This window comes from Podarcis raffonei, chromosome 11, assembly GCF_027172205.1.
Source record: "Podarcis raffonei isolate rPodRaf1 chromosome 11, rPodRaf1.pri, whole genome shotgun sequence".
In the NCBI taxonomy this organism is placed as follows: domain Eukaryota; kingdom Metazoa; phylum Chordata; class Lepidosauria; order Squamata; family Lacertidae; genus Podarcis; species Podarcis raffonei.
Genome location: NC_070612.1, coordinates 37,595,389 through 37,611,695, shown reverse-complemented (window position 1 = coordinate 37,611,695; position 16,307 = coordinate 37,595,389). Strand labels below are relative to the sequence as shown.

At 41.5% G+C, this 16,307-nt stretch overlaps 1 protein-coding gene across 2 annotated transcripts; it reads left to right on the top strand.

Moving 5' to 3' along the window:
• The first annotated feature begins 108 nt into the window (after positions 1 to 108).
• RIOK2 (RIO kinase 2) lies at positions 109 to 11,447 on the top strand. Of its 2 annotated transcripts, none has more exons than XM_053408420.1 (10): positions 109 to 302; positions 983 to 1,121; positions 1,634 to 1,750; positions 1,901 to 2,076; positions 2,942 to 3,030; positions 5,529 to 5,720; positions 5,985 to 6,077; positions 7,067 to 7,588; positions 8,534 to 8,630; positions 11,215 to 11,447. In XM_053408420.1, the coding sequence occupies exons 1-10, from the start codon at positions 237 to 239 to the stop codon at positions 11,374 to 11,376; spliced, it is 1,653 nt and encodes a 550-aa protein (XP_053264395.1). In that variant the 5' UTR covers positions 109 to 236; the 3' UTR covers positions 11,377 to 11,447. The 2 variants fall into 2 exon arrangements, with proteins under 2 accessions (XP_053264395.1, XP_053264396.1); XM_053408421.1 differs by lacking the exon at positions 109 to 302 and adding an exon at positions 384 to 498.
• Positions 11,448 to 16,307: the final 4,860 nt, after the last annotated feature.

Below are 16,307 nucleotides of genomic sequence, written 5' to 3'. Positions count from 1 at the left end.
AGAGAGAGAGAGAGAGAGAGAGAGAGACCACGCCCACATCGAAGAACTTAACTCCGCCCTGATGGCAAGAGGCGGTTTGCGTGCGTCTTTCTGCGCGTGCGCAACAGCCGACGGAGACTGCGTGTGTGCGTAAGCGGAACGAGGAGAAAAGCTACGGGCCGACTCACATGCGGTTTGGGTCCAGAGCGTGGCTGGGACCTTCCATTCAAGGGGGGGGGGTTTAGGCGGACGAAACCATGGGGAAGCTGAACGTCGTTTTGCTTCGCTATCTTTCCCGAGAACACTTCAGAGTACTAACTGCGGTAAGGATCACTTGGCGATTGGTTCCAGGGAATCATGAGAGAGGCCTGGACCAGGGCTTGGTCCCTGGTGGGCAAAAACAGGTTGAGGCCGGGTCTGGGTGGTGGAGATCTGGGAAATCATGGCTTCCGCGGGTGTCTTTGCAAACCTCCTGTGCGCTTCTGAAAGCACGCAAATTGACATTAACATTCAACATGGGTGAATTTATCCATCAAGCAACAAAGTTAAGGAAATGTTATGTAAAAAAAAAAAATTCGACGATTAATTATCTTGCTGAATATTATGCTTTAACTTTAGTTTTTCATCCAAGTGGTTTCCTCTCTTCTTCCAATACTTTGTGCAAGCCCACCTTATTATTTTGTTTTCTGTGGTCTTTCTACAGAATTGCTCCCACCTGAATCTGCCTGAATCTTAAAATCATCATATGAGACCCTTCTCTGCATCTAATTGAAGAAAGACATGGGGTGGCCTTTAGATGTCAAACTTTTTAGAACTGCATATATGTCTTCATGTTTGAAAGCTCCATATTAACACCTGTTCTGTGAGGGCATGAGCCAGTATTTAAAAGTATTAAATGCAAGCACCAGGAAGGAGGCTATATGTTCAAAAACAGGAGGCATGTGTAGGAAACTATGCTTATCGGAATAAAGAGTATTTATCATGCTGTGTTTTGCTGTTACAGGTGGAAATGGGCATGAAGAACCATGAAATAGTCCCTGCCAGCTTGATTGCCTCCATTGCTAGTCTCAAACATGGGGGATGTAACAAAATTTTGAGAGAATTAGCAAAGCACAGGCTCTTGGCTTATGAACGAACTAAAAGTGAGTATAAATGGGGCGCCTGCCCACTGTTATTTCAGTGCATTTTTTATGAATGCTGCCATTGGTTGATAGCCAACACTGCACAAGTGAAATTCCCCTTCCTCTCATCCCACTGTGCCCCCTCGTAAACATACGGCAAATAGTTCTCCAACACTCCCAAGCACATGTAGTGGGAAGGAGAGATCCTGTTGCATGGGCAGAAATTGTTCTACCTGCAGACAGGAACCACTGGGTATCACCTGTTGAAAACTAGAGGAAACCAGCAATATTTGGTTGTCAACTGAGGTGCCTTAAATAAGTTGTTTCAACTCATACCCACATTTAATTCCATGTTGTTGCTCTGAATATAGAATTCCTCTTGCCTGAACAATATGGATCACAGGGATTGTTGGAAAAAAGTTCTCTTTGGAGGACTGCTGACTTTGCTTAAGTATTTTTGGTGTTTTAAAAGGACACACTGCATAATCATGATAAGCACAGTGTGATGTGATGCACTTATTTTACTTCTGCAGCTGTCCAAGGTTACCGATTAACTAATGGAGGATATGATTACTTAGCCTTGAAAACACTTTCTTCTCGACAAGTTATCTGTTCTGTTGGAAACCAGATGGGCGTTGGAAAAGAATCAGGTATTTTCTAGCTTCGTGATTGGGGGACGGGGTCATGAAATGTAGCAGATATATCAAAAATGTAGGGAAGTACCAAAGTGTAAATTTTGAATGTGTTAAAGGCTAATTTTTTTGCCATGCTTCTAATTGGACTGAATCTTTGTTTTAAAGATATTTATATTGTTGCAAATGAAGAAGAGCAGCAACTTGCCTTGAAGCTGCATAGACTTGGGAGGACATCCTTTCGGAACTTAAAAAACAAGCGTGATTACCATAAGCACAGAAACAAGATGTCCTGGCTATACCTTTCACGTCTTGCTGCAATGAAAGAATTTGCCTACATGAAGGTAATGTTGGTTGTTTCTCCTGGTTCTCCTAAACCTGGGCCCATTGTAACTAGGCTTCAGCCAGAAGTTACAGAAAGGTCTACACATGTTTCCTCTAACTTTATTCTCACCTGTCAAGATGATGGGCGTGACCCATTTTTAACTGATTACTACTTCCACATGTCCCAATCCAATTTCCAAGATTATCCATGGGCTCATTTTAATGTCTGTACCATCTTTGAAGCAGCAGCTAGCCCAATGGCAACTCAATATGTGAATTCTGTAATAAGGGTTACCAGAAAATGCCCTGAAAATTAAAACTGGCAGCATTCTACTGTCTGTACATAAGTCTATATTGCTACTACAATTGGGGATCCTGTGCCAAGCTCTGCTAATCTCCACATCATGTCTGAGCAAGTATTTTGAACCTAGATCTTCTAGTCTGTTTTAGGTGGTTTTAAAGGGGGTAGACATGGAAGATAAAGCTATCAGTGACTATTAGCCGTATAACTAAGTGGAACCTTCATGTTTCAAGTGGAACATTCTGAAGGGGTATGAGAAAGGGAGAGTTGTTGCCTTCGTGGCCTGCTTGTGGTTCTTCAAAGCATTTGGTCAGTCACTTTGAGAAACTGAATACTGAACTTTAATCGGATCCTGCAGGCCTCTTATGTCCATATCACATTCTTACAATATGATGGATTTTATTTTATTGTTATCTGGTGTGCGTTTATTTGTTTTACATGAAGCTTATTTCATTTGTGCCATAAACTAGTACTCAGCATTAAAACCCTGAGTACATTAACACACTGGAATATTAATACATAACTCAAATAGAAAGACATGCACTGATATTTTAAAATACCTTTCCCCCCCCTCTTTTGGCCAGGCTTTGCATGATAGAAAATTTCCTGTTCCAAAACCATATGACTACAATAGACACGCAGTCGTAATGGAACTTGTCAATGGTTACCCTTTGTAAGTATGAAGGTATTTTCTCAGGGGTTGTTCTGTTCAATATGATTTATAGATTTATAGTTTATAGATTGCTAGTAGTAGATGTTTGGACAAAGCAACAGCAGTGTAATAGTAACTTTCTTAGGTATCAAAGTTAAGAAAACCCCTGTAGGAAAGACCTTAGACATCACTGCAGGCTGGGATTGACAGTACTGTAATTGGTTTTCGTTAAAAGCTATTGGTCTGACTTTGTACATGACAGGGCCTTATTTATATTTTTGATAACTGAGAAGCAAGCTGTACCTGTATATTTCTCTTGACTTCCATTTTTTAAATAATAAAACTAAGAATTACCAAAATCTAAGCAGTGTTGAAATTGCTGATTACTTGGAAATATTCACTAGAGCCCTACATTTCATACGAAAGCATGGAGAAGAGACAGTTCCTTAAGAAAGCATGTAATTATTTCCATAAACCCTGGATAATTAAGGAAAGCAGAAAAGATTGGTTTAAAGGGGTCTTCTAGGTGAGCTCTTTTGGCCTTATAAAGCAATGTGTGTTAGAACTAATTTCCTTTTTAAAATAAATGGAGCCCTTTCCCTGTCAAGCAAAATACTATCAAAGAAATTCTGACTGCAGCATGGTATTACTTTTTTCTTCTCCCTCTCTCTCCACACCTCCCCCCACCCCAGGCTGGGTATTTTAAAAAACAGTTCTTCCAACACATCTGTCAGTAACATCAATATAATTCTTTGTAATGGAAGATTATGCCTTCAAATTGATTAATTAATTGTAGTGTCTAAAAACTTTAAATAAACCTCTACCCATAGCCTTGCAATCTAGAAAAATGGATGTGGTTGGTATGTCTGTTCTACACATTTAGATGTTGGCATAGCAAGTCAGAAATGTACTGTTGTAATAACATAGAAGCGCCCTGCTCAAAGGCTCGCCTAGCCAATCATCCTGTTCTGACACTGACCAGTCAGATGCCTATGAAATGCTTGGGCTAACTATCTTTTTTTTTTTTTTTGGAATTTTATTGCATAGTGCATATTTTTTATTATAACTAGTATTATTACTGAGACAATAAATTATAATACTTACCACTAGTTTTATATTGTCTTTTGGATTATTATTTTTTAAACAATACAAGATCACTAAAGTTTGCCCACTAATGTGCTGACTGCGTGTATTTGCACAGCATTTGTGTCCAATCTGACCTTCATTTGTCTTCCTGGATCAAAACTAAATTGGCTGCAGCTGAAAAACAAGGTCACATTATAAATGTGATATGGTAAGGCATCTGAAATGAGCTGCCTAATCAAAAACGAATCTATTTCAAAACTTGAATTAATTAAACATGAATTTAAAAAAAACAATCCTTTTGAAGTGTTCAGCAGTTCTTGTACTAAATTTTAAAAGATTATATAGGAAAGGTAATGCAAAATAGACAAAGGATGACTTGAAAGCATAAAAGGAGACCTTTGTTACCTGTGAGCCATGATCATCCAAAGTCATCAGCTGAAGAAACTGCTTTGTTAGGTGAAAATATAGGGTTGGATCCTGACTTGTTTTTGATGGAACTCCACAAACTGGAGGGGGGCATTTTTCAATTCCCTCTCCAGTCCCCTTGTCCCCTGCCCAAAATCTGTTTCAGAGGGCTGGGGACCTTCCTGAATAGTATGTGGCACAGGGGCTGCAGAAGGAAACAGGATAACTAAAAATGGTCTCTCGTCTCTACTCTGCTTTGTCAATGGGAACGAAAGCTTCCACTGGATTGGAGCAGATGGAAGGAGCCCCTCTCCACAGAGGAAGATGTCCAACCCATAATTGTTGACTTTCCCAAACTTTTTATTCTCAAGAGGCCAGTCAGTAATTACGTTACTGTGGAGTCAGCTCCCCACCCTGCCCCCAACAGAGATGTGATTAAGGTCAATACATGTAAAACAGACTGTGCACAGGAGATGCATCTTTAACACATACTGTGTGATGTAGTGAGAAGGAAGGCGTGGGGAACTCGCTTTTCACAACTGCCTTATTTGGTGCAGCCCATGCTGCACACGTGCCTTAAGGTGTGTTTGTGTTACTCATACTTTGAGAGATTCAAACATGTTATTTCCAGCAAAGGAGTGTGCTGGGAAAATGTGAGAAATGTTTGCAAGTAGCTCATGTCATTGCTGAGAAGTGATGGTGCATGATAATTAATCCGTGTGATGACCACACATTTTTCAGGCATGCTGTGTGAAATCAACAAATAATACCCCCATGTAACCCTAATACACCCCTTCTACGTAAAAGTGCAATTTTGTGTGGCCTTTCGTCTAACTTTTCAGATGGCCAGCTACTGAGTAGGCTTTGTGAGTGAATTTCAGCTGAATTAGACTTTAATCTCTCTTGCGCAAATTCAGTGGACTACCCAATGGATCACATTGGCACAATATTATTGGTTTTTCCCTCCTAGTTGGGCCATCCATTTGATCGTACTCGTAATATTCTGGTGGCTTTGTTTTATCACGTAGATGTCAAGTCCATCATCTCGAAGACCCTGCCTCTCTGTATAGCGAGCTAATGGAATTAATCGTGAAACTTGCCAACCACGGTTTGATCCATGGTGATTTCAATGAGTTCAATCTCATGTTGGATAATGAAGATCGAGTCACAATGATTGATTTCCCGCAGATGGTGTCAACATCTCACCCAAATGCTGAATGGTATGTGATGAGCAGCCTCTGTGTATTATCAAGGTGTGGCCATTTGATGACATTGAGCAGGTTTGTGGGGTCCTGGTAAGCCAGGCTTAGCGTGTCGTGCGAACCAGGCTGTTGACTGCAGAAGATGTTTTACAAATTCCAGAAAAGAGCTCAGAAGCATGAAAAGCGGAATTGATGCTTGAGTAATGAAGAACCTATGGTAGTGGGATGTTTGTAAATTGAACGCGCCTTTTTAAAGTAATCTGTGAAACTTCTTTTGTTCAGGTACTTTGACAGAGATGTGAAATGCATTCGTGACTTCTTTATGAAACGTTTCAGCTATGAAAGTGAACTCTATCCAACTTTCAAGGACATTAGGTAAGTTTGTGGGCCTGTTTAGAAACCAAGAGTTGTTTCGCAGGTCGAATTCTACCTCTACACCAATGTTTCCCAAACTTGGGTATCCAGCTGCTTTCGGACTACAATTCCCATCATCCCTGACCACTGATAGCAGTTGTAGTCCCAAAACAACTGGAGACCCAAGTATGGGAAACGCTGCTCTTCACAATGCATTCAGGTTGTTCCCAGAGAGGCATTTGTCCTCCTGGAAGTTAAGCCTGAACCAAGGCTCTGTGGATAGAAACACAAGTTTACAGCCATGATTTCTGCAACCGCAGTAGCATGTCTTTAACTATCACAGTAACATGCATTAACTATTTCTGTGTGATGGCCTGAGTCACGCATTACAATTCTCATCGGAATGTGTCTCTGGAGAGAGTAGAAGTAAAGACACTTTAGTGCCAGATACAGATCAGATAAATGTTTGCTATTGGTGTATTCATCTCTCTTATGCTAAATGTATATGTCATTTTCTGATGCTCTCTTAAGCTGTATGGCAGAGAAGCAATTGTTTTGCATTATGTGCTGTTTGATAATCGTGAAAGGATGGATGCGCTTCAGTCCACTGAACTGCCATCTTTTTTCATATTTATTCTTCAATATCTTGTTCTTCAATAAAGGCGCTCTCCTAGATCTAGAGGACGTCTCCCACTGTTCCTCATTCCAGTCATTATCCAATCCCTTTCAGTATCTGATCCTCCTCTTCCCTCCTTTTAAAAAAAGAGCTGAATTTATTTGCAACAGACAGCTAATCTTTTTATTGGATTACAGAACACAGCTGCTTCAGAATCGCACCTTAGGATTCCAGTTCTTCTACCGGGGGGTGGGGGGTAGAAGAATGTGCTTCAGCATATGGGTATAAAATCACAAGTCCAGCATTACTTTAGGATAACTTTGTCCTAAAAGTGTACTTACATTAAATGGAGACTCAGTTCATGCTTGACTTTTCTCTTTTCCCGCATTGCCAGGAGGGCATGTTCTCTTGATGTCGAAATTGCAGCCAGCGGTTACACCAAAGAAATGCAGGAAGATGATGAGCTTCTTCACCCAGCCGGCCCTCATGATGAGGGTAATGAAACTGCGTGTTCTCCTGATGCGCAAGGTTCTGAAGGGGGAGAAATACTATGTAGCGGCACAGATCAAAAGACCGAAGGGGACTTCACAGAGGAGGTTGAAGATGCCACCAAAGATTTGGGGCAAAGCAGCGAAGAAGAAGATGATAGCGCAGATGAAAGTGAGCAGAGTTTAGATTTGCGGGAGTTCGCCTGTGCCTTACAACAAGCTGAAGGGCAAATTATTGCTGCTCGAGACAGGGCTAATGCAGGCTGCTCTGTAATTTATTTTTCTGAGGATGAAAAGAAAATTGAAAAATCTACCAAAATTGAAGATCAAACAGGTCAGGGAGAAGAGCCTGCTGACAAGGACTGCGAAGATGAATGCCCTGATCTGGTTGACTTGTCAACATTAAACAGAGAATTCAGGCCTTTCAGGTATGAATTTATATTGATCATTCAGGGTTCTTCAGATACTGGGTTTTTGGGTTGTTTTTCCTCTTTCCAAAACGGAAGCTCCCCAAGCGTTGAGCATATTTCTTTTCCGAAACTCTCCCATCAGATTCAAAGCAGCGGGTGCTTTTTAAATAGTAGCATGTGTAATGACCTTTTCATTACAATGTAATATTCAGGGACTAATTGGTTAGAAATGTTATACATTACTTGATTCACCACTGGCATGCTTTGACCCTCATGGAGAAATTTTAAAATGATACTAGCTATAATCTCTCGTACATTTTGTACTCGTGTAAACTTGCTCCTACTTGATTTGCTCTGCTAGTGGAGGGAGCACAAATTATTCATTGCATCAGATTGTGCTGGCTCTGCCTTATTGCTGCTTTCAGATACAGTTCCCTCTTCATCAGTTCTGTTGGCCAGGAAAACCTTCGCTAACAAAATTGCCTAAGCTGAGTAGTTAACCACACTGCCCAGCCTGTATTTTGTTTAATGAAATGAGACTTTTATTGGCTTCTTACATAGAAAACTGAGATTGCAAAAGGAGGCTGACAGGTCCTTGTGCTGCCTTCGTTGGAAGTCAAGTCACTCAAGGCATGGCAGGCTAGGGCAGAGAGTGAGCCTGTGTCAATCTTAGTGCCTGTTTTCAAGCAATAAAGATTCAAGAGCCTCTTTGGGTCAACAATATTCATGCCATATGAAACGAACGTCCTTGAGACTGGAAGGTCTGTTGAACAAACCCATTTCATTCTCGCAAGTTTTGTGTAGGTGAATATCCTGGGGGATTGTGTCCATTATCAATATCTGTTTAGGTGAAATAGTTGCTGTTTCTAAATGTAAATGTTGCAACTGAATCATCTCGGAAGAGTTGATTGGTAAAAGTTGGATTAAAAATGGCTGACTACAAGCATCTGTTCTGTATTGCAGAAATGAGGAGAGCCTATGTCACATCAATGACCACAGGACAAGAACTACTAGCATGACTTCAGTAGGCAGTATGGGAAGTCGTTCAACAATTCCTCCAGTAAGTCCTACATAAGTAACGAGAAAACTGTGGCCCTCCAGAAATTCATTGGACTGCTGCTCCCATCATCCCTGGCCTTGCAGCTTGGGGCTGGTGGAAGTTGTAGTTTAACATCCCCTTCCTACTTTATATAATGCTCTAAGACTTAGAGCTCAGTCCCTCAAAATCTTCCCCAGCACGGCTGCTGCTTATTTCATTAGGACATTGCAGGCCAATGGATTATGCCTTCAGTTAACTTGTTATGTCTCTCACTGAGCTAGGACCCTTCTTTCACCTGATACTGATCAGGTGGTTCTTTCTCTGTATTCATAAGTGTAAATGGCTGGGGATTTTTGAAAGCGCAATTAGAATTATTCTAAAACTTGCAAAAGTTGTTACCTTCTGGTCAAATCCATATCCGTTATTGCTCCTGAAAGCCTAAGATAATGAACTGTTGTCATTGTCTCTGAAGGTCATTAGTTTCCGCTGTTAAAGATATTTTAAAAAATTAAAATATTATCTTGCTCCTCTTAAAGCATAATGCCAAGGTTCCAGTGCTTCAGCCACTCTTGTGTGTAACCCAGTTTTGAATCACTGCCACCTCCGCTTTCCAAGCAGCTGGTATACTACATACAATCAAGGGGTGTGGGGAGTTTCCCCTGACACCAAACAGCATATTAGCAGCTTTGGTTGATGCTTCATGTGTATACTCCATAGGTCTTTATTGAGCTGTGGTGGTTTCATTTCTCCTAAACTGCCTCTATATGGCTTGTATAAGTTACTGAGCACCTTGGGATACTGGGTGGAGAAAGGTTAGAGGAAAACATGGGGTGTGGAGATTCATATTTCATTATCTTTTAATATAGGCGATCAAGCAATATTTTTATTTGTTAACAGGTTCTAAAAGAGCCTTGCATTTTTAAATAGTTGTAACAGAATTCTGTTGGAAACCCCCCCCCCCCATTTCATCCAAGCTAAATTAAATTTTGCAATTAGAGATCATGAACATAAACAGAAGGGTCCTACGCTTTTGTCGGTCAGATTGAATCACCAGCTTATTCAAGCAGGGTGGGGGAATCTGCTTCTTTATTTTCTTGGACACCCACCAGGACACCCCCCCCCCCAACTAGACTGAGAGCACTCTGTCTGACAAAGGCACTGCTCTCTTCTTTTTTCATTACTAACTGGGAATAGTATACCAGACCCTAAGAATACAATCTGAAAGGGCCAGTGCATTCCACTCCAGGAGCCCAGCAATCTGCTGACAAAAGGGATGGACTGAAAACAATTCTTTGTCTTCCAAATTCTTTAAATTCCTAGTAAATGGTTGCTGCTAGACTGACCAAAAGGAGGGAAGTATTTCTGCAGAAAGAGGGGAAAGCAACAACTCAAGAATAATAGAATTCTAATTGCACATAGACACTGTTCTTAAGTCTCATTGAAACAGATCATTTTCAGTACTCAAAAACAGTTGCTTGCACACCAGATCTTTTTAAGGAAAGACTGGGACAGAAAGGCAGGTTGGAAAAATGCAGGCAAAGGGCACAGAACCTGCCCTATCAAATTCTCCCCTCCCTTGCACTCTGTAGAAATACCTTCCTTTAGTCCTCTTTGCAATGAACGGAGGATTGTGTTGCGACCCCTTGAACCATGCTTATATGTGCCCTCCTGTGTTGAACCACCATGTGAGCCTGAGGAATATGGCAAGCTATAAATCGAAATAAGTTTTTTCTTGCCAACCCCATCCAGCAAAGTGCCCGTCTTCTCACCATTCTAGATACAGGTCCAGCTGACAGCTGGGTCACTGGCATTTCCCCCAATCCTTTTGTTTGCATTGGTGGGTGATAGGGATGCTTACATCAATTTATTTCTCGCTGTAAGGTCACATCCTTCCTCCAAGGAGCTCAGGGCAGTGAATGAGCAGCAGCTGCCTGCAAAGGAAGGTGTTTGGACCCAACACCTCACCACCCAGTGAGCTTTGTGGCAGGGACCTTGAAGCTGCCCAAAGTCCTGCATTCTGATAATTTATGCTCCGTTGGCATAACCACAGCTCTGTAGTCATCCTAAAGCTCCTATTGACACATTGAACTCAGGATAGCTCAGTTGGTAGAATATGAGACTCTTAATTTCAAGGTCGTGGGTTTGAGCCCCACATGGGACAGAAGATTCCTGCATTGCAGGAGTTTGAACTAGATGACCCTCGTGGTCCCTTCCAACTCTGATTCTCTGACACATGCAAACGTCCAAGTTAGATCAGTGCAGTTTGTGAGGAATTCATTACTTGTCTCAGCCACAAGGGGGAGTAGTATTCTTCCAAACTAGCTCAAAATTCTCAAGATTCCAAAACTGTTCCAGCTTGCTTTTGCGTGTCTTCCCTCTGTTGTTGCACAATGCCACTGGCCAGTTTTTTTACCTTGCCCAGGTTGTTTAGACTGAGAAACTATTGTTCATTAATTCCAGAAAAGCCGCTGCCTGTTAAAGCTCGTTAAACCGTGCATTTGTTTTGTGCCATGTCGCTCCTTGTATCCAACCTATTTTGAGTTCTCAAAGGGTCACTTGACTTGCAAGCCAGACCTAACGTCTGGGTTTTGAAAATGTCTTGCAGGAGCTGATAAAACAAAAGATCAAGCGCCAGCTGACGAAACAGCAAAAAGCCGCTCTGAGACGGCGGTTGCAAAAAGGAGAAGCAAACGTTTACACAAAACAGCGACGGGAACACATGCATAACATCAAGTCGAGTTTGGACACAGCCAGCTTCTGGGGCTGACATCCTACAGAAAGATCTTCCTCCTTTCCCCATGCCTTGCAAATCAATGAAAGAGATGGCTTTCTGCTTAACCAACATGTCAACTTGTGTTCTTTATGTTGTAGCCTGAGACAAGCCTTCAAGGCCTACTCTGTGGCAGGCCAAGTTCAGATGTGCCCCGTGAGATTTCTTACTTGTTTTGTTTTTTTACTGGAGATGGTTCACACTTACTGGAGTTCTTCACTATGCTTGTTGAGAGCGAGTGGCTTCATCTTGCATGGCTGTATGGTGGCCCAGATCCTGCCCCAGGAACCAGCTGGCTATGTCACTTGGCTTTCAGGAAGCCCGCTTCTAGAGGAATCCACTCACAATTTACTATGCCGCTTTGTTCAGAAACAGAAGCTAAAAACTTCCACAGGCAATAAAATTGTAAGAGAAAGCAAACTCCCAGTTTTCAGGTGGCTGGACTGAAAATATAACCCATCTGATACTATGCATATAGACACAAGGCTCAGTGAGTTCAGTTTAGCACACTCCCTCGATTGGGTGCATAGGATTTGTTTTGCTTAGATGCCCATGTAAGCCTGCAATCCACCTAAATGTGCTTTTCAGATAGTAGGATCCATTAGGTGAGGCGTAAAATGAGCACAAGTTTACAAAACATGGGATCAAACTGCAATAATCTTAGAGATATGATTATAAGGCTAGTGCAAATCCGTGGGCTCAGATATGACATTATTAGAGCATTCCGCAACTCTCTTTAAAGTTACCCTGTTATCTTCACTGTGGCTCAACTGCCTTACTTTGCAACCCCATATATGTTTACTCAGAGGTAAGCCCTATTGAGGTCAGTGGTACTTCCTCCCAGGTAACTGTGTTTAGGATTGCAGCCTTTGCAATAATTAATGTAGCACCTTCAACAGTATCTTCATTTCTAAACTTGAACAAAGGCCCACAAGTTTTTCATGACTAGCAGAGCTTTGAACCTAGAAACTCTTACTCGATTTCTCTCGGCACTTCCAAGGTTTCATGTGTAAATCCTGCCCAAACTGACAAGTAATAAAAATGATGTTGCACAGGCCTGGCTGGCACTCGGATCTCTAAGCAGCTCTGTGCAACTGCTAATAAATTTTGTTCACGTACATTCAACAGTGTGCTAGATAGCCTCTCGCAAAATACCTTGGAAACCCAGTAGCCAGGAGCACTTGGCTGAAGTGTGGGTTTAAAGTGCATAAAAGATGTTTATCTAGCAGAAATAGAAGCAAACTCTTGTTATGCTGAATCTACTTTGTTAGTAATAATAATAATTTTATTATTTATACCCTGCCCATCCGGCTGGGTTTCCCCAACCACTCTGGGCGGGTTACAGCATATATTAAAACGTAATAAAACATCAGACATTAAAAACTTTCCAAAACAGAGCTGCCTTCTAAATGTTGTGTAGTTCTTTATCTCCTTGACATCTGAAGGGAGGGTGTTCCACAGGGAGGGCATCTAAAACTTACAACTAAAGCTGTATGGGATAAGTTTAAGAACTCCAGAAAGGAGGGGAAAGACTTTTTTAAATAAATCAAAAAAGGTGTGGTTTCTGTAAAAACAATAAAATGTAAATCAGAAATTTAAAGATAATCAGGCCAGCTGGGGCCAGCATATTTTTAAATTCATGTTTCCTTCTATTCTGCACTACAGCTTGAATCATCTTTGGGAAGTTCAGTTTATGATAGTTTCTGTGAGTGTATTTAATTTAGCAGCTGAAGTCTTAAAAACGTGGGGTGGGAATGGTTTTCTCATTGCTGAAGTAGCCATGCATAGCCAGAGATCATTATATAATATGATCAGTACAGCTTATCTGTTTCTAAAATAATTCAAGAACAGAGCATATTACAGTACAACAACCAAGAAAAAACATGAGCATTTGGCGGGCAAGAACCGAAAACAGGTTAAAAGTCCAGTGGCCTAAGAAAATTTTTTTTTAAAAAAAAAATATTTATTGAAATTTTCAACTTTAATACATTAAAAAAAAATCAAAAAAGGAAAAACAAAAAGGTTTAAAAACACATAAAGTTCACAATCCTTATTTTTCTATAACATATTTCCCTGACTTCCCCACACCTCCCCTTCTTATATTCCAATTCAAAATGTTAGTTCAGCAAGTTCTTATCCCTAATTTTAACCTTTTTCTATTTAGTTCATTTTAAAAAACCAATTTTGCCTTATCCAAACTTAAACACAATACTTATGCATCAATACTCGTTCTTAAAACATTTTTCTAACGTCGACCCAATTTCCCTTCCACGAATTCCCCAATTTTCATACAAATAACAAAATAAAATAAAAATAAAACAGATTATAATTATACACCCTTTGGATTCCCAAACTCCACCCCCCCCTTTCCCGGTTTCAATCCCCAACAAATGTCCATCAGTCTTAGTCTACTATCAGCCTGAAGATCTCACGTCCGAGGCTCTTAATTCTCAATTCCTCTCTGCCGGTTTTTTTTATAGTCCTTAATATTAAACACCAGATCTTGGAGAAGCTCTGGCCCAACGGGATCCATGTTTCTTCCAGCCAGACCTCCATACTTAAAAGTGGAGCCCGAATCATGTTTCTTATTCCTTTCAAGTCCAAATGTCCCCAAAGCTCCAACTTCCACCTTAAGCAAATTTGTAATCCTTGGGTCTTCAGATCTCCACATGAGGAGATCTCTCCATTCTTCAATCTCCAATTCAAGCCAGATTTTCGACATCAAGTTCTTATTTTCCTTTGTAGCCATCATGTCAGGCCTCTGGCTCTCCTTTATAATCTGTAAAGTTACAGCTCCTCCTTCCTTTTCCTCAGGAACAACATATATCTCCTTCTCCACACTCTCAAAGCTCTCAAGTTTCTCTTTTTGCATGGGCTTCCTGAGTCAAATCCTTATCAAATTCAGTGATGTTATTTACTGTTAAGTTCAGAGTTGCAACATTTGTAGCCAAAACATCAATTTGGCCTTGTAACTTTCCCAAGAGAACAAAAACTTTGTCCAACCCAGCCTGAATTTTCCCTCCTCCAGCCATTCTTGTAATGTCCCAAATCCCCCTCTAGAGGGATTTTGGTAACTTAATATTCCTTCCAATTCAAATCCAAAAATCAAGTTAGTTTGTAACAGTTCTTCCTTGTTTTCAACAAATTGTAACCAAATTGTAACAAATATAGCCAGCAGAAACAACAGAAACAAAGTTCTCTTTTCCCGTCTTGACAGCTAAATTTGACAGCTGTCAAACTCTTCAATACCTCATCAGCAGGCTCTCTCGCGGGGCACTCCTGGGTCCGGGGGGGTGGCACCTCAGCTCCCAAGATTAGCTCTTTATCTTCCAGTAAGATTACTTATATTGCCAAATCGTGAAATTAATGTCTTTTACCAAGTAAAAAAGAAAGGGTTCTCTCGACCTTAGTTAGCAGGTCCTTGCTTTAAATTATTTACAAGACGGGGAGACGGACTTCCTGTTTGCGCCTTCCCCGATTGTGCCTAATTAAAAAAAAAAAAAATTTCCAATTTCCGTACTACTCACGGGTTGTTGCTTTAAAGTCCAATTGTTCACAAAAAGAAGTCAGCGCTCTCCGACCATGGCAATGCGGCTTCACTCCGCAGGAGAAGCAGTCGACTCTCAGCACCGCGCCGCTCACCCCGTCCCCCGCTCCGAAGCCTTTAAAAAGGCTCCTTCACAGGTCTGGGTGGTGCAAATGGTGCCCGCCAAGTCACCAGGTTAACAGGCTTCACCACCTGTGATTTTTGAGGGTCCCCGCGTCGCCGCAGCAGTCAAGACCCAATCCTACGGAGCCGATTCCCTCCGGAGCTCAGAGGTAATCCGCCATTAGCCGATGGCGCTAACCCGGAAGTGGCCTAAGAAAATTTTAATTGCCCACCTAAATGGGAATGTTGCAGGCCAAAATGGAATCACTGAATTGTACAGCTGGAAGGCATCAACGGTGCCTCGCAAGTGTCGCCCTTTTTTCCACATACCTGTATGACGAATTGCCGTTTACTCTAGTGGGGAGAAAAATACAGCACTGCCAGACAATGGGGGAGAGCCTAAGTTTCTTATGGGAAGGTACACATTGCCCCAAAGATTCCTGCATTGCAGGGGGTTGAAGTAGATGGCCCTCGTGGTCCCTTCCAACTCTGGTTCTGTGAAATACGTTGTGGACTTCCGTGCAGAACAAAGATGCTCTACTCAAGCCTTTCAATATACATGCCCTCTTTTCGCTTCCATCCTTCCTAACATATTTGGAGAGATTTTGCTAGTTGGCTTTTAAAGTCTGAACAGGGTGTTTTTTTTAATTAAAAAACAACTATAGGGTATATGCGTTTCTGTTTCAAGATTAGGGCAAGGGCTGAAAGGTTGATGATGCTAACGTTCTTGAAAGTAACCTTTAACAGATTTCCACAAGAGAAGATAGTTTGCACATGTATGCTTATTACCTGCCTACTTCCATCTGCATCATCCCCTGATGCAAACAGCTGCCACACATTTTAACAAGACTGACTACTTCCATACCTTTTCTCAGGGTTCTGTACCCTGGAACCAATTTGTATGTTGCTTGTTAAGCTTTCGTGTCACCTGAGGTCACGGACCAGCATTGAAAGAACTGCAAAACTCGTTAGGCAAGTCCAAGAGAAGCATTAGACTTGGTTGCTTTTGAGTAAAATATTTGAAAGGTTAAAGCGATGGAACATGGGATACCCCACAGTTTGGGGGCATGGTTTCTCCTCTGAGAACGTTGGATATAAGTGCTTGATTGACGGGTTTTTTGTTTTATTTAAAGAGAATTGGTTTAGAGGAAGGGGAGAGCCTTGTATGCGCCTCTCTTAGCCAGATGTGCTGCCTCTGGGCTGAGCACCTACAGTTTGCATGCTATTATCCAGGTAGGGATGCGGGTGGCGCTGTGGTCTAAACAACACTGAGCCTCTT